General features: G+C 54.5%; 10 protein-coding genes across 10 annotated transcripts; 8 read left to right on the forward strand and 2 right to left on the reverse strand.

Moving 5' to 3' along the window:
- Positions 1-157: 157 nt before the first annotated feature.
- On the forward strand, positions 158-782 carry J4E84_010946 (uncharacterized protein; the record flags this gene model as incomplete). Its single annotated transcript, XM_049393501.1, has 2 exons — positions 158-466; positions 516-782. The coding sequence occupies 2 exons, from the start codon at positions 158-160 to the stop codon at positions 780-782; spliced, it is 576 nt and encodes a 191-aa protein (XP_049238797.1).
- A 917-nt stretch (positions 783-1,699) lies between these two features.
- On the forward strand, positions 1,700-2,811 carry J4E84_010947 (uncharacterized protein; the record flags this gene model as incomplete). Its single annotated transcript, XM_049393502.1, has 2 exons — positions 1,700-2,478; positions 2,796-2,811. The coding sequence occupies 2 exons, from the start codon at positions 1,700-1,702 to the stop codon at positions 2,809-2,811; spliced, it is 795 nt and encodes a 264-aa protein (XP_049238798.1).
- Positions 2,812-4,328: 1,517 nt separating this feature from the next.
- On the reverse strand, positions 4,329-5,663 carry J4E84_010948 (uncharacterized protein; the record flags this gene model as incomplete). Its single annotated transcript, XM_049393503.1, has 2 exons — positions 4,329-5,584; positions 5,633-5,663. 2 exons carry the CDS (start codon positions 5,661-5,663, stop codon positions 4,329-4,331), a joined length of 1,287 nt encoding a protein of 428 aa, XP_049238799.1.
- Positions 5,664-9,295: 3,632 nt separating this feature from the next.
- On the forward strand, positions 9,296-10,189 carry J4E84_010949 (uncharacterized protein; the record flags this gene model as incomplete). Its single annotated transcript, XM_049393504.1, has 1 exon — positions 9,296-10,189. One exon carries the CDS (start codon positions 9,296-9,298, stop codon positions 10,187-10,189), a length of 894 nt encoding a protein of 297 aa, XP_049238800.1.
- A 1,054-nt stretch (positions 10,190-11,243) lies between these two features.
- Positions 11,244-12,513, forward strand: J4E84_010950 (uncharacterized protein; the record flags this gene model as incomplete). Its single annotated transcript, XM_049393505.1, has 3 exons — positions 11,244-11,537; positions 12,175-12,276; positions 12,334-12,513. 3 exons carry the CDS (start codon positions 11,244-11,246, stop codon positions 12,511-12,513), a joined length of 576 nt encoding a protein of 191 aa, XP_049238801.1.
- A 372-nt stretch (positions 12,514-12,885) lies between these two features.
- On the reverse strand, positions 12,886-13,716 carry J4E84_010951 (uncharacterized protein; the record flags this gene model as incomplete). The annotated part of the gene is made up of 2 exons (XM_049393506.1): positions 12,886-13,577; positions 13,632-13,716. The coding sequence occupies 2 exons, from the start codon at positions 13,714-13,716 to the stop codon at positions 12,886-12,888; spliced, it is 777 nt and encodes a 258-aa protein (XP_049238802.1).
- A 599-nt stretch (positions 13,717-14,315) lies between these two features.
- On the forward strand, positions 14,316-15,554 carry J4E84_010952 (uncharacterized protein; the record flags this gene model as incomplete). Its single annotated transcript, XM_049393507.1, has 1 exon — positions 14,316-15,554. One exon carries the CDS (start codon positions 14,316-14,318, stop codon positions 15,552-15,554), a length of 1,239 nt encoding a protein of 412 aa, XP_049238803.1.
- Positions 15,555-15,939: 385 nt separating this feature from the next.
- Positions 15,940-17,454, forward strand: J4E84_010953 (uncharacterized protein; the record flags this gene model as incomplete). The annotated part of the gene is made up of 1 exon (XM_049393508.1): positions 15,940-17,454. The coding sequence occupies one exon, from the start codon at positions 15,940-15,942 to the stop codon at positions 17,452-17,454; it is 1,515 nt and encodes a 504-aa protein (XP_049238804.1).
- A 2,274-nt stretch (positions 17,455-19,728) lies between these two features.
- Positions 19,729-21,226, forward strand: J4E84_010954 (uncharacterized protein; the record flags this gene model as incomplete). Its single annotated transcript, XM_049393509.1, has 2 exons — positions 19,729-20,238; positions 20,288-21,226. The coding sequence occupies 2 exons, from the start codon at positions 19,729-19,731 to the stop codon at positions 21,224-21,226; spliced, it is 1,449 nt and encodes a 482-aa protein (XP_049238805.1).
- Positions 21,227-21,917: 691 nt separating this feature from the next.
- On the forward strand, positions 21,918-24,611 carry J4E84_010955 (uncharacterized protein; the record flags this gene model as incomplete). Its single annotated transcript, XM_049393510.1, has 1 exon — positions 21,918-24,611. One exon carries the CDS (start codon positions 21,918-21,920, stop codon positions 24,609-24,611), a length of 2,694 nt encoding a protein of 897 aa, XP_049238806.1.
- Between the last annotated feature and the right edge of the window lie 691 nt (positions 24,612-25,302).

The raw sequence follows: 25,302 nt of genomic DNA on the forward strand, positions 1-25,302 counted from the left end.
CAGGCACGTCTCACGGGAGTTTTCTGGGCACGGGCCACAACGCGTCGTCGCGCGTTCCGATGGCCCTCCTTCATTGGCGCATCCACCACCAACACTGCCATACTAATCATATGCGTGGACACCATCCAGTCTAAAACCTCCCTCCACCGCTCTAATCATGCCGTCGCAAGAGGCCAAGATCCTCGGTGACTTCCTCCTCGCACCTGCTCCCTTGCGCGACTTCACCACCCTACGCGACTTCACCGACATCTTCCCCCGCGCCCACCGCTCCAACCCCGCTGTACAGGAGATCTATCGCGAGCTTCAGCACATACGCGACAGGGATATCGAGCTGATCCGCCAGGACATCATCGATGAGGTCAAACGGTCCAAGCAGCTGAGGCGGGAGTACGCTCGGGAAAGACGCCACGTAGACGATGCAACCGTCGCCGGACTGGACCCGATTGCGCTTCAAATGGAGCAGGAGGTACCCAACATATGGGAAGAATGCCAAGATTTGCGCTGACAACCACCAGCTCTCCGACCAAAGTCGCAAGAAACCGCACACGCTACAGACGGTCCACACCGACATCGAAGAAGCATGCCAAACCCTCGAGGCCCAGATCGCAGAGATAGAGCAAGAGAACAGACGGGCTTTGGCTGAGGTCAAAGACGTTGTTGGCGCCCTCAGTGAGCTGCGACATGGCCGCTTCGCACCGTCGTCCAGCGGAGAAAACATTGGAGAAGAAGTCATGGCCACGCTCAAGCGACTTGAAGCTGTGTGCGATAAACCGGCTGGATGAGAATTGCGAATATCCAAGCATCGTCGTGACGAATGCACTGTACAAACATGAGGACCATGCTAGCGGTCGAAAGGTTCAGTCTTCGACTTGGATCACACACTGCCTGAGCTGGTAAAATTGCGCATTACCGCCCAAGGCTATCGACCGCAAAACGAGGTTACGCTTGCGCAGTTTTTATGCCGGTCAGGGAAGTACTATGTCTACAGAGACGTTTGTGCGATCCCGCACTACGCCGAGCAGTAGACGCCACTCTTCAATCGTTGACAGGAACAACACCAGCACTAGGACAAGGGATCCAGATCATCCCCGTAGATTTGGATCAAAGGATATCCTGCGACGTATCGCAGCACGTCGCAGTGCTTCCTGTCCACACCCGAATCATTACCAAGGCTATGTATCTAGGATAAAGTGAGCGCACAACGTAGCTGCCACTCCCATCCGCCGGACTTGCGCACGACGACTCTGATACATGGTTTCATCCGATCCTCATCGCGGCAAATATCATACCATAACATCTTGCCAATACCCGATGCGACGCTTGCTGTGCTCATTCTCCGGTGTATCAACCACGCGTCTGTATCCCCGTTAGCCAGGACCATCACGAGCACAAGACAGCGTGACAAACCCAGTACGAACTCCAGAAAACACACCCTGTCAACTTCCATCATCCCGCCGTCCAGGTTAGCGACCCCGCGTATACTGCCTACAAGCCCCCCGTGATTGGCTGCACGCACCACCGCAATTAATCTATCCATATGAACATTGTCAATCCCGCAAGTATCAACACTTAGTCCGCCGTTACAGAGATCTGTCTATAGCAAAACTTCTACACGTGTTCAGATCAGGATGATTGTCTTATACCGCGTCGCAATGCAATTCCTTTCCGTTGTCTTGTCGTCCATGCCATATTCGCAAAGATGCTCCTCCCATCCTTCCTGACACTATCACTATCCCTCATCGCCTACTCTCCCCTCGCCTCCGCCTCCGCCTCCTCCTCCCTCAGAATCACCTCCTCCAACCACTCCTTCGGCGGCGTAAACTACCCCCAACTCCAATTCTTCACCCCCTCCCACCGCGATGCCACAATCCGCGAAATCATCAAAAGCGGCGCCCGCGTAATCCGGCTCTTCATCCGCCCAGATGCCCAACACCCAGATCCAGAAGGCGAGATAGGCGGCTTCGACAAGTCGCTGCTCGACCAATTCGATGACACGCTAGCAGCCATTCACCATTTGTCGAAAGGCCAGATGAAAGTCATCATCGCACCGCACGACGCACATGCACTTCGGGGCACTAATGATGTAGCCTGCGACGCCTACTGCCAGAAACTCAACGGCGCGTTCCTCGATTTCTACAGCAACGAGGAATATCGCGACATGTACAAAACACGCCTCGGCGTCTTCTTCACCCACTACCCCTCCAAGAACTTTGACGGCCGCCCCTGGAGCACCTTATCCGAAGTCATTCTCGGCGTCGACCTTCAAAACCAGCCTTTCTCTGGCATCTCACCCATCCCATCCGGCGAATCCTGGCTCTGCGACATCGCCTCCTATCTAAAATACAGCATCGGTCTCGACGCATCCAACATTGCCGTCATCAGCGGCGGCGTATCAGGTGCACAATCCGTTGACGGGAATGAGAATTTTCCGGATAGCGTGTTTGACTGCAAGGCTATTGATGTTATTGGTATCCATGGGTATTTCGATAAGAGGACTGATAGGACGGCGGGGACGGCGTGGGCGGATTTGTTTCTACCGGGGAATACGTTGATGGGGCGGGCGACGGGGAAGAAGAAGGGGGAGGGGAAACTGTTGTTGGTGGAGGAGTGGGGGTATGTGCATAGTGAGGTGTTTGGGTTGTTTTATAAGAAGGAGGCGGTTTGGGATGGGGGGAATGTGCTGAATTATAGGGGGATTCCTTGGGTGAGTAGGCCTTCCATTTCTTCTCTTCCCCCCTTCCTTACCGTTTGTGGTACTGAAGACATGCTATACCGTACTAACAACCCCCCCCCAGCTATACTCCCACCTAACTCCCCTCTCCGAAGGCAAATCCTCCCGCATAAACCCCCTCCACCCCACCTACACAACCTGGCCCGCCCTCGTCGATATCCTAAAACGCTCTTTCACAACGCGTAGCCCCTTCTCCTGGTCCAAATACCTCCACCCACCCACGACCATCATCGCCCCCTCCGCCGACGAAACCACAGAAGCCTACCTCCGCTCCATGCTCACCGGCTCCCCCGCCACCAAAGAATGGAGACTGAAACCGGCGGGTCTGTCTAACGTCACGAGTGTGCGGTTGAACCCGTATATCATCGAACAAAGCGACTGCACTTTTGGCTGCGTGGGCCATTTATGTGACGCAGCAGATGATTGTTCACCAAATCTTCTCTGTAAAAACAGCATATGCCAAACGAATCCAGACTCGCAACCAGGGAAAGTGGGGGATAGATGCAACAGCAAGGCCGTCTGTCAGAGCCATTTACGGTGTGTGGAGGGGGAGTGTGCGGCTTGTGTTGCGCGGATGACCATCCAACCGGAAGATAAGAAGAATAAGGAGAGGAAGAGGACGATACCTGGAGACAGCGGGATGCAGCAAGAGGAGGAGGAATATAGGAGGAGGTATGCGGTCAAACCGAATGATCCAAAAGGAACATGCTACACAGATTCCCTCCCCCACCTCTTCGAAACCATCAGACTCTCCTCCTCTTCCCCTTCCCAACAACAACAACCCCCTCCAATATGTCTCCCCCCCTCCCACCATCCCAACCCCTGCACAACACCCACCCACTGTTCCGCCTCCGAATACTGTTCCTGGGGCTTATGCACACCCTGCTCCGCAACAGACGCCTGTCTCGGGTCTCCCTGCCGCAGCAACAACGCGTGCAAAACGGGTTTCTGTAACGATTACGGGAGATGTGATTATGTTTCGCAGAGGAGAAAGAAGGTCACGGGGCCGGGGGGCGCAAGGGGAAAAGTACATGGGAGGGTAGCGGGGGTGCCGAGGGGGTTTGAGAGGGGGCCTGCGAGGGTGAGGAGTGAGAGTATGAGGGTTGTGATACCGGAGGAGGGGGTTAGTGAGACGGCGGGTGCTACTGCTACGTCTAACGCTGCGGCGTGAGGGAGTGAAGTGGACTATGTGGCGTGGTGAAGAGGGAAAACAATGAGAGGATAGCATGTGTAGATTTGACCCTCGACAATAAATTCCTCAGCGAAATATTTACAAGAAGATTATTTCATACTAGTTAGTGTGTTGGGGTATCGTATCGAATGCCTCCCTCCCTCCCTCCCTTCCTCCCATTCCCAAAACTCCTTTTTGTGTTGGTAATTTGTAGCACATGTACAATCATGGGATCGCGGCGTCATGACCTCGTAGAACGCATGCGCGTGAGTGTGATTCTACGCTGAGACGGGGTCGTGGCTCCAGGCGGGGCGTTGTTCGAGGAACTACCGTTGCGTCATCAGTCGGGTCTTCGTGCTAGCAGGTGACAAAGCGTATGGCGGTAGCAGGTAACTGTCGGGTCCACTGCAGTGGCAATCCGGCAGATCACCCCATCGAAACCCGATACTTGTCATTCTCCTCAATCAGCTTCTCCAAGAACGCCGCCGCCTCAACAAGAACCTGACTCTTACTCAGCCCGCCCCCTCTCACAGCAGGCACAACCTCATTCAGATCCTTGTATCCCTGCTTGATCAAATCCCTCCGCTTCTGCTCCGACAAAATATGATTATTCCGCTTCTGTTCCTCAGTAAGATTCTCGCGATGTGCCTTCTGAGCCGCAGTGGACGCCCGCTTCTTCTTTGTACTGTCCTCCACCGTAGACGCTTTCCGAGCTTTGCCGTTGCGCGCGGCTTTCTTTGGTGTGTCTTTGCTATATCGCACCTGGCTCTTTTTCCGCTTCTTCGCCGGCCGGTCTTCGTCTTCGTCGTCGGATTCGGCGTCGTCGGATTGCGAGGCGGAGTCTCGTGGCCCGCGAGTGTAGGTGGTAGGGGTACTTGGTCCTTGTATGCCGGCTACGGCTCGGAGGATGTGGTGCGAAGTCTCTTCAATGTCTTGTATTGATGCCCTGGCTGCGCTCTCTGCGTCCGGGTGGCCGTTGGGTATTGAGTAGCCGGATGGGCTGTTGAAGGAGTTGTCGGTGCCGAAAGTATACGACCTCTTCAAGTCGAGCTTCTGCAGCGGTGGGCCGAATTCGGAGTGGTGTTGTTGTGACGCCTGGCTCGCTGCCCATCGTGAGGCATACTGTGTGTCGGTGGCCTGGGCGTTGTGGTTCGGTACCAATGATCCCAAGCGTTCGTGTATAAGGCCGTGTTGGGGCATTGTCATGGGCAGCGTGTTGAGATTCAGATCGGGGGCCCTACTCGCGTCGAAGCCGTTGGAGGCGGTAGACAGCTCATGGAAGCTGTGCGAGCGGCCATTCGTGTATGAAGGCTGGGCCTGGTTGAAGAGAGCTGTGGCTGCCTGGAGCTCATCCTGGGTATTGCCTAGGAAGTCTGTGTGGAGCGACGAGGGGTATTGCTGGTCTTGGTGGAAGTTGTTCTGCAGACGAGCCTGGTCTGGTATAGTGCTGGTCACGCGGTGGACCGTGGGCGGGGCTATGAAGTCTTCCCAGTTGTTGTAGTCGTGGGCGCTCGCCTTTGTGTCGAGGGCGGGTGCGAGGGCGGCCGCGTCTACGAGGTCAAAGGGATTGGTCGAGGAGAAGAAGTTGTCGAGCTGCTGGTTCTCCATGTCGCTGAGGATGGACTGGCCATTGTGGTCGTAGGTGGCGGGCGGGCCGTCGAAGAAGTCGTTGGTGAAGGTGTCTGCTCTGCGTCAGTGTGTAGTCTCTGGGCGGTGGTCGGCAAGCGTACAGCCAAACGGCGGCGGGTCCTTGTCGTTCATGGCGGGTCGTGGGAGGCGCCTGGCCGTAGCACCCGCGAGCCCCGCAAACGACTGATGCGACAACGTCTCCAGCGTGGTGAGGTGATGGTGGGTGACGCCGAGAGACGGCGAAAGTCTGTCCTCTACCGGCTCTGTCGGGCTAGACGAGAGGCTGGGCTAGGCCGCCGAAGAGTCTCTATACTGCTTGTGCGTGTGGAGGCGTCGAGACTGGCCCGGTTGGGAGGTGTTGAGAGAGTGCGCGCGATATGACGTGAGGAACGAGCATTCGCAACGGCGCTGGTTGCGCTGCCGGGATGGGGCGTCGGACAAGACAGTGCCGGTGAGCAGGCGCATCCCCAGCGGGCGGCGACAGTGAATGCGCGTGATATACTACGCAGTGAGGGACTCGGGTGTTGGATTGGATGTCAAGAATGCGTCTGGTTGCGCGTGAGAAGTTGGACCGCCATCACATGTGAAAGATGTCTTGCGCCCACCTGCTGAGCCCACTAGCGCCCACCACCTCGCTTGCTCCTTCCCTGCTCCCGGCCGCCAAGCTCTCCGAACCCTCAAAGGATGACATGCATCCACACCACAGCGACCTGGTTACTGTCATCACAGCATGGCTCAGGCACAGGAACTAGCTCCAACTATCCGCATGCCCTTCGTTGGCCTCCTACATACATCAACGTCTCTCCTTCTGTCCAACACCTCATTCCTGCTCCGACAAACCTTCTCACCGCAACGAGCCGTCTCGCCGGGATCCGAGTGCGCCTAGAGATCAAGAAGGGAATCTCCTCCGCCATTTTCTTCAATGGCGCGCGACCGTGTCCCAGCACTCTTCTGCGGTCCGAAAACTGCAGTGGCGGGCACACGACTGTCTTTTCGTTGGCCGACCCTACCGTAGCTCCCGTCCGATCACCTCTAGTTTGCGCATCCCAGGGGTCAATCTGGGGAAACGATGACTGTTGCTACGCTTTATTCCCTCTGATCGAGGATCTAAACTTGTCGACCATTCCACCCCCGGTTTGTTCCGCGACTGCTCCTCATTTCATTACACTGTAGCCACTGTGTCGGTGCCTGCCTCGGCTGCCCACCAGCGATCTACAATGCTTGTGTCGAGCCCGAACCTCGTACGACACTACGATTTGTTAATCTCCAAGTACTAGCTGCTCCCCATACTTTGTTCTTCGCATTCGCTACTGCTTCCTCTTTCCGGAGTACTATGGTTGTGTCGACATGCTATTTCATTACGTAGCAGGACCCCGCGTACTTACTACTTGCGACAGCAGTTCGAGTCCAACATCCAACATTGTCATCACTTTCGATGTTATACCAGCCACTCACATATAATCTAGCATCGACGTCTATCCGATCATACGACCGGTCAGTATGATATTGCTACACGTTATGCGATGTACATTTGCCTCGCCCCGACATTCTCACCGAACAAATCAAATCTTCAAAGGCACAACATCCATCAAACAACTCTTACATACAACAGCTCTACAACCATCTGCATCAAGGCCATCCCTTGCGTATCTCGACATATATTATTGTTGTGCCATGTAAGCTGGCATGCATGGACAAACCATCAACACAAACCCCATCTAACCCAATCGGGAAAGGGCGCAGATGGCCCGTAATCTACCAAGCCAACACCAAGATACTCAGCCATTCTCCAAGATACTTGCGCAAAAGTAAATTTGGGAACAAGACCGAGTCAACCGAGATGCGGTGCCGCCGTCTGCTCTCATTGCCCCCTTTCATGAAATAAGAATGCCGCAGCATAAATCGAACCTGATATCAGAATCCCTCACTTCAATTCTCCGCACTCTTCAATCTTTGATCTCACAAACAGTAGTTATGGATCTTTTTACTGTCATTATTATAGTTCTTATTCTCTTTACCATGCTACTCTGTGCTCTCTGGGGTCCAGCACCACTACAGCCATCACCGACACCACCGATGCCTCCGTCTTCAGCTTCCCAAGAACGAGAGAAAGAAGCTGATAGTATGGTCTGAAAGACACGCCCACCCTCTAACCGACACCGATACATCATTCCATCTACGATTGGGCAAGCCCGGCGCCCACAGTCCACAAATCAGCCTGATAGCTCCGGAATCCTACGTTAAGCTAGCCCCTTCGGGTCAAAGGTGCGAATACTCGACACACGACGCGCAACCTCAATACCGAGTATCTCGCGGGTAGGACCTATTACGGTCGACACATGACGATGAACTCTCGAGGCTTCAGCATGATGAGCTCAGAGCACACTCATCTCGATGTGGTCCATTTCGCGAGAACCAGCATATAACAGCGTTAGATCCACGATGTCTTGTCGCTACATCCAGAAGCATACTCACACCGTACCATGGATCCCTTCACTGTCATCTTTATCATCATCCTCGTCTTGTTCACTTTGGCACTTTGTTCCCTCTGGAAACCACCACTACGACCACTTCCACACAACCACCGATCGAGATACACGACCCACAGAACGACGGCTTCGCAAACACCAAACTCCCTATCATGAGGTACTACGACGTTTCTGCGACAAACTAGCCATGGATTACGTACTCCCCTCGTCATCCGCAGAGTGCATACCTTTTATCCCACACACGAATCGATGATACCGAAATGGCATTGTCAAGTACAAGTCCCCAAACAACACGTCCTTAGAGCAACGGCAGAGTATTACTTCGATACTCAAGCACAGAACCATCTTACAATCTTCACGCACGCGAACGAGGTCCGAGGTATACAACAATCCTGACTTTAAAGCGTGAAAGAAGATCCGAATGGGGAGTGGGGCTGGTAATATTGTAAGGCTCGAAAGATGGGATAAGAGGGTGTTGTGGATGGAATCACTGCAGCCATGAAGGAGAAAGGTTAATGGGTGATTATGTGAAAACACCTTTGCTACCAAAGTCTATATTTATTCACATCTACCAATCTGCTCGCAAGTTCACGATAATTCCCAAAGTCGTCGACTCAGTGATTCTATGATGCTAACAAATCGTGGGTGTGATAGGCGCTTGCTCGGCTGGGTAAAGTGCAGGCCCCGCCATTCCGGGTGGGTGGGGGAGGCGGAGGGGAGGTGGTGGAAGTCATCTCTCTTCTTGTGCGCGCTCAGCTTGTGATAAACCGATTCAATTACTGTGAGTGGTAGTTTGGAGTGAAGGTCATTGTGTAAGGGAATGATAGGGCGCTTGCTCGGCTGGGTAAAGTACGGCGCCCCGCCATTCTGCCCTGCATGCATTTGCGTGCGGTCGACGTCAACGATGCATTTGGCGCCAATGCCAGCGCAAAGCCGATTCAAGCTTTGTCGCATTGTCTTTGCCCTTGACCCTCTTAATCGCGGCCACTGCCGGTTTTACTTTCTTTTCGCAAACCCACTCTCTACCCGCTTCCACGACCATCTCATTTCTTCAAGGTTCTACAAAATACCCCGCAGCACAACACGCGATATTTGTCTGACGGCTGCGAGACGGTGATCAACCTGTTAATCGCGTGCGTCACTAGTCTTGGTATCTGGGCTTGGAAATTGGGCAATTCCAACCTTGGGGTCTGACAGTCAGCCTGGTCCCCGCTTGCAGTTCCCCACTCTTCTGCCCATCACACCTGCGATCAGCGCTGCACTCACGCCTCAACCATGGAGAACAACCTGAGCGCCGCCCGAGCCTCCCGGCGCTACCTCGACGAGCGCCTGCGCAACGACTGGGAGTATCCTGACGTGCCTGCCATCTGGTCAGCCTCGGACGAAGAAGTCCGCGACGCTGCCGACTTTCGCGAGCGCTATTACGGCGAGTCGGAATCTGGAGACTCGGATCAAGAAGACGAAGGTGTCGGCCCGTACAGGTTCGACAACCCAGAGAGCATCGGCGACGCGGTAGCGAGCACAAGAGAAGCGCGCAGAAGGCGCCGTCGAGAGAGGCTGGAGCGCGAGATGAAAGACAACCAAGGGCTGAGGATCTGGGTCGAGCGCCGAGACGTGTGGACGGGCGCAGCGAGCGTGAAGAAGTACGGCACGAACCGCCAAAGACAGGCCAACCGCCCGTCTTCAGCCGCAGGCTACTCGTCCGAAGAGCACGCCGTCACACCCACCGGCTCTGAATCGCACTCCATCACCAGCGCCACGCCCGACACCTTCGACCTCGTTCCCGTCGCGCCGCGTCTCCTCGAGGACAACCCGATCCGTGCGTCCATCACCCCCAAGGCATACCGCGACATCTTCCAGAAGATCGTCGTCTCGTCGCGCACGCCCTCGGTGCCCATCAACCTCGCAGACATGACCAAGGCGCTGGTACAAGGCTGGAAGGACTCGGATGAGTGGCCTCCAAGGGTAGCTGCGGTTGACCCTCTTGCCGGTAAGAAGCGCACTATTACCGGTACTCCATCCGCCGGCCATCATGGAGGTTTCATAGCTCGACACCCCCATCTGGAGAAGAGTGTAGACGGCATGAAGCGGATCCTGCATCTCAACGGGCACCACGAACATGGGCACGAACAGGACAAGGAGCATGAGCAGGGTGGGAAGGAGGGCTGAAGCATAGTCGCGGATGAGTCAGTGCTTGTCCTTCACAACGCTGATGCATAGACCATGCAGGAAATACCCTCTTCCACGCTTACCGCGGTACCAACGACGCTCTGCCTACCCCAGAGGACCGCACGAACCTGCTGCGTGCTTCACCATCCTGGCGCGCCCCTCCGATCGATGCGAACAAGGGCAATTTCTGGTCGACGGGGTAGGGGTTGTATGCACGCGGGCAGTCTCTTACAAGACACGAGCATGCCAGGCGTCTAGATTGAAGCATGCCGACCTCGGCATTCGCATTCACAGTCGCGCATTACGCGATCGAACAAAGCGCTGGTGGAGTTGAGTTGCAACAGGCGAAGATCACTGCTCAGAAAAGGTCTCGCATATATCTCGGCGATTGATTTTGATCAGATTGATTGATAAGATAAATTTTCCATGATACCCCCACATAATCCCAGCTTGTTACTACACAATATCCACCGAGATCGCCTGACTTTGCCTGATGTACGAAAGTAGCGGTCGTACATACTAAAAGTGCGTATGCTTGCACGGATCTGCATGCGTATATTTCGGCCGATAGTGTAACGTCGGTCTGTCGGCCGCTGGCGCGAGGCGACTGCAGTCACTTTACGCCTTGTGCGGGGCTGGCATGCGACGCTTAGTGGACGTAGCCTTGCCGTAGCCTTGACAGCAGCCACAGCCTAAAGCCATATCGCCTCGCAGCGCTTTATAAGCTCCGCTCTTTCGGACTCCTCGGTCGCCGTAGACCGCAAGTGGACACACCATGGAGGTGAGACCGTTGGGGGGAGGGGCGGGCAGTCGGTAGCCGCTGTACTGCAGCGTGATGATCCTCATACAAGGTACAAGTGACGGGGTGTATTCGTCCGCAAGCGCATAAGTTGTTTGCGATAGCCAGCTCTTTTCTGCCGTCGGTAATTCTTTCGCCTTGCTCTTTTCCCTCTCTGTGCTTGATAGATCGATCATTTTATCAAGACTCTTCTTCTTCTTCTTCTTCCATACCAACCTACCTACCACATCTTCTTAACCTTGGAAGCAAGCGACCATGCCAGGCACACTCCAAACCCCCCAACCCAATGCCTTCCCCCCCGGTCGCCGCGGAGTCTACCTCCTTACGCACCCCCGCTCAGCATCCAATCTCTTCCAAACCATGATGTCCAAGCAGCCCGGCTACCAGAACTCTGGCTACAAGCTCTTCGACGGCGGCTTTGCTACGCTGATGAATCTTGAGAAAGGACCGCTGAGCGAATGGCCTGAGGAGGAGAGAAACGGGTTGTATGAGACGTTCAAAACGGCGTTTGGCAGCTTGGAGGACGAGTTGGACGATTGCGCGAAGAATGTAAGTAGGAAAGAAATATTGGAAGAGGGATGAGGTTGTGAGATGTGGGGTTGGGGAATTATAAGGGCAAGGCTGCGCCACAACCGCACATGCGCCCGTCGTGATCCGCCCACAAGATGACGTGCTCGGGCTGGCCCGTCCCACTCCTCACTATCCAACCCCCATCTACAACACCAAACTAACAAACATCCAACAGAACAAACAAGCCTTTGTAAAAGAACACACAATCTTCCTCTCCGGGCCCGACCGCCTCTTCTCCACCGTCTACCCCAACGACAACCCCCCAGCCCTAACCATCCACCCACGCAATGCCTCTCCCTCCTCATCCTCCTCCTCCTCCTTACCACACACAAACCCCACTTCCGTCCCCGACTCCCTCCTCCTCTCCCTCCAACCCATCTTCCAAATCCGACATCCGATTTTGATGTTCCCGTCTATGCTGCGCGCCCAAAAGGATTCGTTTCCGGATACCAAGCCACGGACGCTGTATACGTGTACCACGTATACTCTCAAGTATACAAGAGCATTGTATGAATGGTATGCGGAGCGGGAGGCTACGTCAGGGATTGTGCCAAGGGTTATTGATGCGGATGATATTATGAATAACGCGGCTGCGGTGCGTGAGTTGTGTGTTCAGTGCGGGTTGGATCCGGAGGCTGTGCTGTATGAGTGGGAGGAGAAGAAAATTGAGGATAATCCGCTCATGGCCCGGTTTCTGAGCACGATTAATGCGAGTAAGGTACGTCGCGGCTGTTGTACGGAATGCTTGTGAGATGTATACTGACGGAGTCTGCAGGGGATTAAGAAGGGGTATGAAGCGAAAGGTTTAACGATGGAGGTGGAGAGGAAGAAGTGGGTGGAAGAGTGGAATGAGGAGTTTGCGGCGGATTTGGAGGATTTTGTGAGCAAGGCGATGGGGGATTATGAGTTTCTTTGGGAGAGGAGGGTTACTGGAGAGAGTCTAGAGACAAAGTGAAGGGGGAAAGGAATGTTGGGGGGTAGTTTGGGGTGAGGGTGGAATAGATGGTAGTAATGGTATTTGTCTCTTCGAGTATGTCCTGCAGGCGCTGGTGTGGAAACCAAAGAAGCTCGTATATGGCTGTAATACGAAGAACATCATGGAAGCTGAACACCGGAGAACTCAGCGCAAATCTCCAGCAGCTTGTCCTGAGCCTTTTCATCTTCCGTCGCCTTATGCGGCGTGCCCAGGGTGGGTGGGGGAGGCGGCGGGGAGGCGGAGGGGCGGAGGATGGGAGGATGGTGGATTTCGTGGTAGTCATGGTATTTGTCTCGCAAGCACTGGTGTGTAAATCAAAGGAGCTTGTTCATTGCTGGAATGTAATGAGCGTTATGGAAGCTGGACACCAGAGAACTCAGCGCAAATCTCCAGCAGCTTGTCCTGAGCCTTCTCATCCTCTGTTGCCTTATGGGGTGTGCCTTGTCGCTTGTTCGGATGGAAATAGCACCCGCTCATTTTGGCCTGCTCTTCCTCTCCCTCAGCAAGCATAACGTAACTTTCGACCGCCGCATCAACGCTCCCCGGCGCCGAACTCCCACCCATCTTCGTAGCCACCCAACCCGGATCCAACGCATTGCTCTTCACATCCGGCCATCTGCGAGCGAAAGCCTTGGCAAGCAAGACATTGTGCAGCTTGCTCGCGCAGTAAGCCGCATTCGCGCTGTATCCGCTTTCGCCACGCTTCTGCCAGAGAACATCGTCTAAACTAGGTGAACCAGATTGATGCATCTCCGAAGAGAGGAATACCAGGCGCTTGGGACGCGTGATTAGTGCGGTAAGCACATATGGCGCTACAGTGTTGACGGCTGCTAAGGCGGGAATCCCTTCGTGCGTCTTGCGGAATGGGCCTTGATAAAGTCCGGCGTTGTGAATCACGCAGTCGAACGCTCCCAGCTTATTGACTTCATTTGCCATGTTCTTGGTCTCTGCAAGGCTGGACAAGTCGCCCGTCACGACTGTGTCAGCCCCAGGACAGGCTGTCGTGGCGTCCTTTGCACGTTGAGCGTTGCGCGCATGAAGAACTGCATCGCATCAGCGCCTGGGTGACGTTCAAGACGGGCATCTTAGATGCATACCAACAGAATGTCCATTTGCGACGAGACGTTTGGCGACGGCTGATCCGAGACCGTCGGAAGAGCCTGTGATAAGAATGCGCGCCATCGTGTGGTGTGTTTCTAGGTGGTCTAGCGTTCGCAGGCTTGGACAGAATCTTGAAACCCGTGGGCGTGGGGAAGAGGCGTGAGCTTGATAGAAAGTGGCTATTGCTACGGCCATTATGGCGTCGTTACGTCATGCCACTACAGAAACGGTGGATACGACGCGCTCGCACTCACAGCTCGGAAGTTACGAACTCCCGTGCCTCTCAGAGTGGACATGGCGGGGGAGGGAGAGTTGGCTCCGGCGAAACGCACCAACCCAACCGCCCGCCCGTCTCACGCCAGGCAGCACTCCTCCATCGACACTATTGGAGCACGACAATATACCTTAATTCATCCCATGTCGGTGCGGCGCATTAGCCAGTGCTTATTTGCGATAAGCTCGTCGACTAGGTGCGCCTCGTAGCGATGTCTGTGCCAAAGAGCTCGGGTTTGACGCATCTCGGGCCAGATTGATCTCGGGTCAGGCGTGCCTCAGCGCACGAAGGCTGAGCTTTGGACGCCTTGGATGCAAGAGCATCACAACTTCAAGGTATATAAGTAACGTGTGTCGCGTCCATCGATATGTCTCAACACATCATCGCCAAACGACTCATCAGAACCATGTCTCTCGCAACAGCTCCCCAACTCAAAGTTCTTGTCAACGGTGCTGGCATTGCAGGATCAAATTTCGCCTATTGGCTCGCCAGAACAGGTCTGAATGCCTCCATCACCGTTCTAGAACGCTCGCCATTCCCTCGGCCCACCGGCCAGTCCATCGAGATCCGTGGTCCAGCCATCTCCATTGTCGAGAAGATGGGCCTCTTGCCAAGCGTTCTTGCACGCAACACCACGGAGGAGGGCACACGCCTGATCAACGCACAAAGCAAGATTATCGCCGAGTTCGGAAAAGGCGGCTTCACATCCGAGTACGAGATCCTGCGATCCGATCTATGTGGCCTATTCCTGGATGCGTCAAAGAGTATGAAGAATGTGAAATACGTGTACGGCGACTATGTCACAGCGGTACAACAAACAAACCAGTCGGTGGACGTGACCTTCGACAGTGGAGCAACAGACAAGTTCGACCTCATCGTTGGCGCAGACGGCTCAGCGTCACGAACACGCTCCCTTATCCTGGATGAAGAGACGCTCAAGGGAAGTTACAACTTCATCGGGCAATACGTCGCGTACTTCAGCATTCCCCGCCAGGAATCCGACACGAAGCACTGGTATTGGTACAACGCACCAAAAGGCCGAGGCTTGATGACGCGACCGCATCGCAACGGCAAGACGATTGGGTGTTACGTCATCATCACAACGCCAGCACATGGACACTACGATCCCCTCGTCGAAGCAGCGATGGAAGGCGGTCCCGAGAAGCAGAAAGAAATCCTTCATACGTATCTCGACGATGCGGGGTGGCAGGCTGAGCGCATCCTCGCCGGCATGGACGCATGCGACGACTTCTATATGAGCCGCTCAGCATACGTCAAGCTTCCTACATGGACAAACAATCGTGCTGTTCTTCTTGGCGATGCAGCCCACGCCACATTCGGTGTTGGCACTACCCTCGCTGTCGAGGGCGCATACTTCCTCGCAGGCGAACTCGGCAAGATAAAGTCCACCGACGATATCCCAGCTGCGCTCAAGCGCTACGAAGAGACGTACCGCAAGGTCCAAGGTCAAGGTGCAGACTTGCCGCCTGGTTTCCCTCAGTTCGCTTTCCCTCAGACTGCCTGGGCAATCAGGCTACGCGACGCGCTCGCATGGACGTTTTGCAAGACGAAAGCGTATAAGTTGTTGCCGGAGGATAAGCCGGATGATTCGAAGCTGCCGCCGTACGAATGGGTCGCTGTGTGAGTAGGGGGCTCTCACGTGTTTCTTTGCTTCACAACAACGATACCAAATGCGATCGCTCTATTATCGCCATCCTTCTCTCTATTCTATATGCGCTGATTAGCAGACACAAATACACCACTGTAACTACTCATACACTCACAGCCTACTTCGCTGTCTCTTCCATGATTCTTTGCAATATAAAGGACTCCCTGCGCTGTCTCGATATGAGCAACGCACTCTACAACAGCGCTTTGTTACTGCATCATCCTTCGCTTGTTCTTTATAGCATCTCCATAGTCAGGATTCTTAGCAAATCTAGCATCAGGTTGCGATGACTCTCACCGAACTGTTTCCTGCGACACATGCGTTGATCGCACTACTGCCAGAGACGAGCCACAGCCTAAAGATGCCTCTACTGTACCTGTCGACCCGCCAGACAGAGTGGCCCATCTACCAGTCTCTACATCGCAACATCTACCCAATATGCTTTCTCTTCGTCTTTCTTCTTCGATACACCCGCGTTCTTATCAGTCTATACGGCACCTATAGATACCGGCCTACACCTATACCGCTCAACCCCACATACCACATCAACGATGTCACAGTCATCATACCCACCACAGACCTCATGTCCGTAACACTGCATCACGTTGTCCGCTCCATACTCAACCAAAATGTACCCAAGCTTATTATCGCAACCGCCGGCACACAAGCCGCAGAACAATTTCGCTCTTTCCGAGCTCTATTCCCAGAGAGCAAGGTCGTAGTGGCCCATCGCGTCAAGGCCTCACGCCGGGAACAAACAGCCCAAGCCCTCAAGCAAGTCGAAACGCGCCTCGTCATCCTGCAGGACGACCACACATACTGGCCCCAATCCCCGCGCTTCATCGCTTCCGTGATCGCACCTTTCGAAGACAACAAAGTCGGAGCTGTGAGCGCTGACCTGCAGGCTCGGCACCGCGGACACCCCTTCTCCTGGCCCGGATTCTGGAACTTCATGGGCATGACCTACCTGATGCGCCGTTCCTACGAGTACCGCGGCACCTACGGCATCGACCGCGGCCTCTCAACGTTACCAGGCCGTTTCGGCGTCTTCCGCACGACTATCTATGCATCGCCCGAGTTCCTCAACGGATACCTAAATTCGTACATGCCGTTCAAGACCGAGCCTCTTAACTCCGATGACGACAAGTTTCACACCCGCTGGCTGATTGAACATGACTGGAAAATGGGTCTGCAGGCTGGTCCCGATAGCGTCATGACGACGGAACTGGGCGAGTGGCCCAAGTTCATGAGTCAAGTACTCCGCTGGACACGCACGACTTGGCGCAATAACCCAGCGCAGTTGATGGGTAGGCTGACGTGGGTGCGTCATCCCTTTATGAGCTGGAGTCTGCTCATGTGGTTCTTCCGTCAATCGCTCACGCAGGAGATGTGTATGTATATGACGCTTCGGGGGACGCTGAAGCAGTACGGAAAGTCTGAGTACTTCCCTATCAGCGCATCCGCGCTCACGCTCTGGATCCTGTCGTTCAAGTTTGTCAAGATTCTGGAACACTTCCGCAAACATCCTGCCGATGTTGTGTATTTCCCCGCGTATCTTTTGTTTGGTCATTTGCATGCGTTTGTTAAGATTTACGCGTTGCTTACTTGTATGAATGCTTCTTGGACTACGGCGGAGAAGGTGAATGGGAAGCTGGGGAAGGTAGAGACACCGCAGTCTGAGTCAAAGGCGCACTCTATTCATTCGGTAAAGACAGGGGACGGGGTAGCGGAAGACAAAAGCCAGGAATCGCCTTCGAAGCAGGTTGCTTTGGATGTACCTCCAGCTGCTCAAGATCGGCCCAAGCGGCCGGCCATGTTTGTGCGCAGGTCGCGCTATTACTCCCAAGCGCCAGGAGTAGGCGGATGGTTAGGGTGATGACGTTTGGGATTCTCTGAAGCGCCTGATTTGTATCAATCATCTGACAGGATTATTTTTCCATCAATAACTAAGCATACATTGGACAGTATCAGCCCAAGTAGTCGGTCCAAGACGCTTTTTGAGTGCCTCGCGGGTCGTAGCTAAATCTATAGTACAAAAAGGCTGTCACAGCATTCAAGACAAGAAAAAACACGCCGGCTCCCTTTTCCATGCGCTTTCTGTCCTGTTCGTTATCAAGTGCTCGAACAACTTTGGTAGCCGACGATGTAAATTTCAGGCAGATCCCAGTCCAGGCAGCAACCATCAAGGAAGTGAAGAAGTCGTGCCACACAATCTCAAGACTCCCACGCTCGATGACCGGAGCGATGAAGTACGGGAAGAGCGGCAGAGCAATGAGTAAAATCAACAGGAAGCCTGGCAGAATGACTTCTTGAAACTGATCTCGCTCGACAACCTGATCACGTTTGAGAACGCTGTAGAGATATACTGGCACGCAGAACGCTGCTCCAGATATGGGTACTACCAGACCACTCCAACGCAAGTTGCTTTCTTCAGGTCGGCCGAACGCATCTCTTGTAGCGGCAGAGGCGAAGTATAGGGTGAATGCTACGGATGCGGCAATAGAGATGTAAGAAAGACTGTCTGCCCCTGACGAGCTTATGGGGTCTTCCTTTTCGCTGGACTTAATCAAATCATCGATCTTCGGCCGGTGCCAAGTTACTAGGAGTTCGATAGTCAGGAACGAAGCCAGATATACACTTGCAAACGCTTTCTTCCATGGAATCCCGCTATAGCCGTAGAGTTTAACTACCTGTGAAAGAGTCACAGCAAAAACCACAAGACGAACATATCGATTCCTCAAAAGATCTGCGAGATCTCCTTTCCGAGAAGGGTCGCTGAACTCGTCTTGGAAGCGAAATCTGAGTAGTCGTATTCGCGCGGTACGTATGCAAGCCTTCCAGGGGTCTTGAGTCTGATGAATCGGCGGACTCAAGAGATAGTATAGGAAACGCCAGATTATTAGGCCAGCATCGATAGCGCACATGATGGGTGAGCTGCGTAGCTCAAGATTGACGTCGGCATCCACACCACATACAGCCCCAGCTGGCTGTCCCATAGAGTTCACAGCGAAGGCAGCGATACCCCAAAACGCGGACGCCCAAGTTACATATTGCGGCGACTCCGTCACTTTGCACGAATCGTCAGTCGAGACAACACTTTCAGTTCATCCGACTTACTGATCAATTGACACGGAAGTTGTTTGCAGGGACGACGCTAGAACAGGGCGTAAAGCAAACACACGATGAATTGTATACGAGGAAGAAGTATCGCTCGAGGATACCGTTTCCAAGAACTCCTGGGAACATCATCTCCTAAGACTAATGCACTTGTTTCTAGATCCTAGGACAGATGCTCCGCTAATGCAAACAAGATGCGCGCTGAAGACAATCAGCCGCATTAGCTCTCAGCCCCCATAGAAGTCAAGATCTAGATCCAGGGCGGAACAGGAACGAGTACAGCCGACAAAAAGCAATCCACGTGGAACAACTAAATCATTGGCTACATTCTATGATTCGCCGACTAGACTCGCAGTTGTGCGTTCGCGAGATCGCATCTCAACGAACCTTACCGTGCATGGCCTTGTGATGGGCCTGTTATCGTGATGGGCCACCCCGCCACCTTTTGCAGCCCGCGGAATCAAGGTTGTTTGAGCTACGCAGGATAGAGCTGAGTACACCAAAACTTGGCAGAGTGATCTGTAGACCTATGCGATAACGTCTGCCACCTAAATCTCTTTGGTGGAGCGATCTTGCGGCCGCGACTGTTGTACGTAGGTGGACGCTCTGTGGAAGGCTTGTGAGCAACAGCCTGACTGTGCACAGCAGCAGCACTACCACCACGCTTCTTTGTTGTTCTTGGCTGCAATTGACGTTATGCCTTGCGCTTGCTGGTGTCCAGCTTTCATGATATTTGTCTCCTTACGGGACCCGACATGTCGGCTAAATTCGTGCTCAATCTCTTCGGCGCAAGGGAATCGTGGGGTACTAGTCCTCCGCATGTCTGATACGAAGTGTATATAGTAGCATCGATCGGAGGAAACGGAATAATATAGGACGCGCAAATCACCACACGATATCGATGAAATTTGCGCCGGATGCAGATTGAACGATACGATGAACAGCCTGTTTAAGCCCCACATGTCAACCGCAATGCATACTTCAGCAAGATGCTCTCCGCTGTCTTGCTCATTTCATCATCGCTGAAAGCATCATGTATTCTGTATTGTCGCATCTTGTGGCCCTTGCGGCCATATCGCATGTCACTTTGGCAGTCTCTCTGGAAAGTCGCCAAGCGCAGCAGAAAGTCACCATCGACCTGACGAAGAGATACCAGACGATCGACGGCTTCGGTTTATCAGGCGCATTCCAGCGCGCAAACCTCATCGTCAATCTGCAGCGACCCAAACAGCGCGAGGTTCTCGATCTACTCTTCAACACGACCACCGGCGCTGGCTTCTCAATCGTGCGCAACGGTATTGGCTCCACACCCAATAGCAACAGCGATTTCATGAACACGATCCTTCCCAAATGCCCAAGCACACCGGTTGAAGTCACTACTAACTACAGCGGGTACGTCTGGGATGCTAAGGATAGCGGACAGTTGTTTCTCAGCCAGAGAGCACAAGAGTATGGCGTGAATACCTTCTACGCGAATGCATGGAGTGCGCCTGGATGCATGAAGACAAACAACCAGGACACCAACGGCGGCCAGCTCTGTGGTGTACGTGCATCCCCGAAGTTCCCTCATCGCGTCCGCTAACCTGCCCCAGGTCTCTGGTACCAATTGCCGCTCTGGAGATTGGAAACAAGCCTACGCGAACTACCTCGTCGCATACATCAACTTCTACGCATCCGCCGGCGTCAAAGTCACACACCTCGGCTTCCTCAACGAGCCCGACTTATCCACCTCGTACGCCTCAATGCAATCATCTGGTACCCAAGCCGCCGAGTTCATCAAAGTCCTCCGCCCCACACTCGACCGTGCGAACCTGACTTCCGTGGGCATAAACTGCTGCGAAGCCACAGGCTGGAACGTCGCAACCCAACACGCGCAGCAAATCGCCTCTGCCGGCGCCGAAAGCTTCGTCTACGCCATCACCTCGCACGAGTATACTTCGCGCATCAGCGGCACCATGCGCACTGCCGCTCGCGTCTGGCAAACCGAGTACTCAGACCTGAGCGGCGGTTGGAGCACAGCCTGGTATTCCAACGGCGGTGCCGGCGATGGCTTCACCTGGGCCAACACCGTCTTCAACGGTATCGTAAACTCCAATCTGTCCGCCTACATCTTCTGGGAAGGCGTCCAGGACCGCGCTACGAATAATAATAACAACGAGAAGCTTATTCTTGTTGATGGCCAGAACTACCAGGTTAGCAAGCGGCTTTGGGCTTTCGCGCAGTTTGGCGTCGTTAGGCCGGGTGCTGTGAGGGTGGGGGCGAGTGGTGGGGCGAATGTCAAGGCTGGTGCTTTTGTTAATGGGGATGGGAGTGTGGCGGTTGTGGTTATTAATTCTGCGGCGGGTGCGCAGAATGTGGGTGTTGTGTTGGCTGGGTATTCGGATGTGAGGGCGTGGTATACGGATAATACCCACGACATGAGTGTTGCGACTGTGACGGTGGGCAGTGATGGGACTGCGAGCGCAAGTGTGCCTGGTAGAGCGATGATCAGTTTTCTGTTCAAGAAGGCTGCGAATGCGACGATGTCGTAAGTTGGTGGTGGATCTCGAGTGTGCATTGGCGGTTCGCGGGGTGGGCGCGCTAGGCGCTGGAGCCCCACCGCGTGAAGGCGCCACTTCCGCATGACATGAGCTGAGGTCACATCTTCAACCTCGAACAAACATTGCCTTATCCTCCGCCTATCATCAAATGCTATATGCCTTCGTGAATGTCCCGTTGAGTTTGTGAGGCCCATACAATACGAGGCGGCATGCTCACGACGCGCTGAATGAAGCCAAAGCTCCTTCTCGACCCCGCTCACAGCTCGGTCCTTCTTCCCCAAGAAATCGCGTCACGCGTTATCGCATCGTATTCGCACGGCAACATGGCCATCTTACGATGCGGATCAGTTTTTGTGAGAGAGTTCGAGCAGTCACCGCCATAACAGCCAAGGCTCGGTCCGCAAGAAGCCTAAATTCTCCGGTGGTCATCCGCAATGGGGAAAGGGGCCGATAGCTAATATTGAAAAGTGGACACCATCCACGATCTCCATGCTGGTGTTTCTATTTCCTATCCACACACAGGGCACATTGGGCAACCTGACCGTGCTATACGAAGTGCGCATGAACATCGACATGTCCCGAAAGCTTCCAGATAACGCTACGGGCTTGGTCTTCGTACAGATATAATGGTCATCGTGGCTGCGATGCCAGACACGCATCCCTCTCACGCTCGCTTCTGACAATGGGAAAGATCTCTTGCGCCATCGCGGCCCTTGTTCTGGGTGCGCAAGTTGCCGTGTCAACGCCCATTCATCCTCGACTCCAACCGAATGCGATTGTACAACGAGCTGCAAATGACACGCCTGTGGCAGGCGGCATCATGCCCGGTGCCTACATTGTCGAGTTCGCGGATGACGATGAGACACCGGAGTCATTCTACGCGTCTCTTGCAGCCAGCGGCGTACAGGTTGAACCTCGCATGGACCTGAGCTTCCGTTTCTTCAAAGGTGTCTCGTTCCAAGTCAAGAGGTCGAGCTCGAACTCGACTGGTGGGGACTTCTTGCGTCAGATGAAGGCACAACCCCAGGTCGAGAACATATGGCCGACGCGCATCACCACACGTTCGGGTGAGGAAAGTGTTGCAGCACCTTCCCAGCAGAAGCACACCAAGCGGCAAACCACATCCGAGCGCACCTTCTCTCCCCATGTCATGACCCAGGTCGACAAGCTGCACGCAGAGGGCGTGACCGGCAAAGGCTTCCGCGTCGCTATCGTTGATAGCGGCCTCGACTACACCCACCCAGCACTCGGCGGATGCTTTGGTCCGGGCTGTCTGGTAGAAGCGGGGTACGATTTCGTCGGCGACAACTACATACCAGGCAAGACACTCCCTGAGCCCGATGACGACCCCATGGACAATTGCGGTGGACATGGTACCCACGTTGCAGGCACCATTGCCGCTCAGCTCAAAGGCAACGAGTATGGCTTCACAGGCTCTGCTCCCGGAGCAAAGCTAGGCGCATACAGGATGTGGGGCTGCACATCGACTTCCACGAACGAGATCGAGCTGATGGCATTTGCTCGAGCTGTCGAGGACGGCGCAGACATCATCTCGTACTCCAACGGCGATGAGTCGGGCTGGGCGCAGGATGTACGCGCTGTCATCATCTCCCGCATTGTCGACTCTGGTATTCCTGTTGTGATATCGGAAGGCAACGGCGGAGGCCAGGGCATGTTTTACGCTTCTACACCGGCCACGGGATATAGCGTCATGGGTACGGGAGCAGTGTCCAATACGAAGTTTCCCACATTCCTCGAGCGAGGCTCCTACACGACTGGTGCCAACGCTACCGGCAACGGCACGACCGACTTCGGCTTCTTGATGGGTGTACCCGAATTTGCTGCCGACACGACACTCCAGCTGTGGTCTGCTGCCGATGTGGATGACGCTTGCAAGCCCTTGCCCGATGACACCCCAGATCTGAGCCAGCGCATCGTGCTTCTAGAGTTCAAGGATGCAAGGGCAACCCAGTGCTATCCGCAAGATCAAGGCGCGAATCTCGCCGCGAAGGGTGCACGATTTATGGTCTACTATGAGCGCAGCAATCTTACGATGCGGGATGAGCCATACGTCTACGCCGACGGGATCGAAGGAGTAGTCAAGGCTGTCCCATACGTTGCTGAGCGTTGGCTTTCCCTCCTGTCGCAGGGCAGCACCGTCTCCGTGACAATACCCGCGAATAGTACCCAAACGCACCTCGAGGAGCTTGAGAACAACGAGACCGGCGGATATGTCGCGGGTGAGCTGAGTAGCTGGGGCCCAAGTTGGGAGCTGAGCATGACGCCACAGATTGTATCACCCGGAGAGAACATCCTCAGCACGTATCCGACGGCTTTGGGTAGCTACCGCGTCATGACTGGTACCAGTATGGCAACGCCGCTGGTCGCAGGTGTCTACGCGATGCTAGGTGAAGTATACGGCAAGTTGGAGCCAGAGCGACTTCGCAGGATCCTCACGCACACGTCCAAACCACTAGCTTGGCACGACGGCACGAAGGCATACCCCGATATCCTTGCTCCAGTCGCACAGCAAGGCGCCGGACTGATTCAAGCGTGGAACGCTGCCCACACCACTCTTGAGCTCGATGTCGACAGTCTCATGCTGAACGACACGGAACACTTTGTCGGCACCCGAACCTTCAGTATCAAGAACACTGGCTTCACTGACGAGGTCCTCGACTTGGGCTACCGCAAAGCCGTCACAGTGTACACTTTCCAACCCAACGTCCCCGACCTACGTACAGGCGTGTTTCCCAACCCAGCCGTTGACTCATGGGCCACTGTCTCTTTCTCCTCCTCCCGCATCAACGTCCCCGCTGGCCAGTCTGCGAAGGTAATTGTCGACATCACACCACCCTCCGGTGTAAACGCAACCCTACTCCCCGTCTACAGCGGCTTCCTCAGCATCGGCGACAAGCTCCACCTACCCTACCTAGGCGTCGTCGGAAACATGCGCGACGTGCCCATCGCAACGGCCGACAAAGTCTACCTCGCGCAAGGCTACTCGCCCGCGCCTGCGAACGTATCCTACACAATCCCTAGACCAGACCCACAGAACCCCCCAATGACCGACCGCGGTGACATGCAAAACACACCGAATGTATACGTTGGCACTATTGTAGGATCGTCGTTGGTGCGCGTCGAGGTGGTGCAGGAAGACAAGGTGTTGGGTGCGTTGGCTGGATTTCCGCAGACGTACGTTGCGAGAGGCGAGGTGCGCGCGTACTTTAATGGGTTGATGGCGGATGGGACGGTGGTTGATGAGGGGGCGTACAAGATGAAGGTTAGTGCGCTGCGCATATTCGGGAATGAGGAGCGTGAGGAGGATTGGGATGTTTTTGAGTCGGTTAGTTTTAAGGTGAGGTACGCTGTGTAGTTGCTTTGCGATGTAGTTTCGACTTGAATTATTGAGTTCCGAGAATGTCTTCACTTCACTCCTTCTACTTTGGTCAGCATTGAATATGCACGATAGTTTGCAAAGTCCTGTCGCGTGGTCACTTTCAAGAACAGCGGCTCCGATGATGTACACTATATCCCTCCTTCAGGTAGCGATATCATAGGCGTGTGGATGCGGGCTCTTGCTCGCCCGCCGTGCAGATAGACTATTTCCAGCGCGGTAACGCCATGCGCGACTTTTTCTGGAATATTACGCCACGGCCCGAAGCCATACCCACGGCGCCGCAACACCGCGCTCAAGCGACTCGCGAACGGCTTGTATCGCTCCGGAACTTTCCTTCTCCGCAACTCACCCGGGCGTCGAAACGCGCTACATCGACCACTGCCGGCGGTATCACGTCATCCTCTGCGACAACGACTGGCTCAACGCACGCAAAGCTTTAGTCCCCTCCACCCTGAAGGCATACCAACGCGCATCCTCTCCCCGCATCCTGTTCGACCCCACAGACTCTATCCGATGTCCCAGCAGCGGGAATCGCGAGCGTGGACAACGGCCTAGTCTCCGCTCCTCAGCCTCCTTCGCGCGATCTGGTACAAGCCGGCGTCAGTCTTGGCGTAAGGGTCGTGCAATTCTGACATTGAAGGGCTACGAGGTGCGATGCATTGTGATC

Source organism: Alternaria hordeiaustralica, assembly GCF_023758085.1.
Source record: "Alternaria hordeiaustralica strain BMP 2776 chromosome Unknown scaffold_50, whole genome shotgun sequence".
NCBI classification, from domain to species: Eukaryota; Fungi; Ascomycota; class Dothideomycetes; order Pleosporales; family Pleosporaceae; genus Alternaria; species Alternaria hordeiaustralica.